At 44.0% G+C, this 1,228-nt stretch overlaps 1 protein-coding gene across 1 annotated transcript in view; it reads right to left on the minus strand.

Annotated features, from left to right (window-relative positions):
- Window positions 1-1,228, minus strand: part of LOC101860774 (TOG array regulator of axonemal microtubules protein 1) — a gene marked incomplete in the record, with an annotated part of 75,343 nt that overhangs the window by 19,984 nt on the left and 54,131 nt on the right. The window contains 2 exon segments of the mRNA XM_035973008.1: window positions 1-108; window positions 554-782. Coding sequence (XP_035828901.1) covers window positions 1-108; window positions 554-782 — 337 coding nt within the window.

Genomic DNA, 1,228 nt, shown 5'->3' on the forward strand with positions numbered 1-1,228 from the left:
CCGCCTTCAGCGGGCCAGTGTTGGCCGCGCCCAGACTGTGGCCGGTGGGTGCTGGAGGCACAACGGGCTGGAGGTTCGAAGCTGACCCCGAGCCAGACACAGACAGAACTGAAACAGAAATTGTACAAGATGAAGCAGGGTCATGGGAGATATTCACACAATATGTACACAATACTCAAACAATACTCAAACAATACTCACACAATATTCACACAATACGTACACAATACGTACACAATACTCAAACAATACGTACACAATATTCACACAATACGTACACAATACTCAAACAATACGTACACAATTTTCACACAATATTCACACAATACTCAAACAATACTCACACAATACGTACACAATACTCACACAATTTTCACACAATACATACACAATACTCACACAATTTACACACAATACGTACACAATACTCACACAAATTTCACACAATATTCACACAATACATACACAATACTCACACAATTTTAACACAGTACGTACACAATTTTCACCCAATACTCATACAATTTTCACACAATTTTCACACAATACTCACACTCTATGCCACTGCTGAGGCTCTCGGCACTGGAAAGCCGCTTCAACTTCTCCTGCTGACGTTCCTTTTCCTTGCGGAGTTTCTCTTCCCTCTCACGCTCCTTCTTTTCCTCTTTCTCTCTCTCTTTCCTTTCCCTTTCTGCTCTCCTTCGCTCGTCCTCCTCCTGCCGTTGCTGCTGTCTGACTGCCACCTTCTCTTTCAACGACTGGGTCATGCTGAAGTTGCTCTCCTGTCAGATAAATCAGAACATCTCTAATTACCCTCAGTTATCTGACAGATCTCTAATTACCCTCAGTTATCTGTCAGATAAATCAGTACACCTGTAATCCTGACTGATAAATCTGTAATGATAAACCAGCAAAAACAAGCAACGCGTCATCTCGACAAGACAGACAGAGAACTGAACGGACACCGCGAGGACACGCAAGGAGAGGACATCCATCAGACACAGTGAGGACACACATCTGACACAGAGAGGACACAGAAGACACACATCTGACACAGAGAGGACACAGAAGACATATATCTGACACAGAGAGGACACACACCTGACACAGAGAGGACACACATCTGACACAGAGAGGACACACATCTGACACAGAGAGGACACACATCTGACAGAGAAGACACAAGGAGAAGACATACATCTGACAGAGAAGACACACAAGGAGAAGA

The sequence above is a fragment of the Aplysia californica genome, unplaced genomic scaffold (assembly GCF_000002075.1).
Source record: "Aplysia californica isolate F4 #8 unplaced genomic scaffold, AplCal3.0 scaffold00948, whole genome shotgun sequence".
NCBI classification, from domain to species: domain Eukaryota; kingdom Metazoa; phylum Mollusca; class Gastropoda; order Aplysiida; family Aplysiidae; genus Aplysia; species Aplysia californica.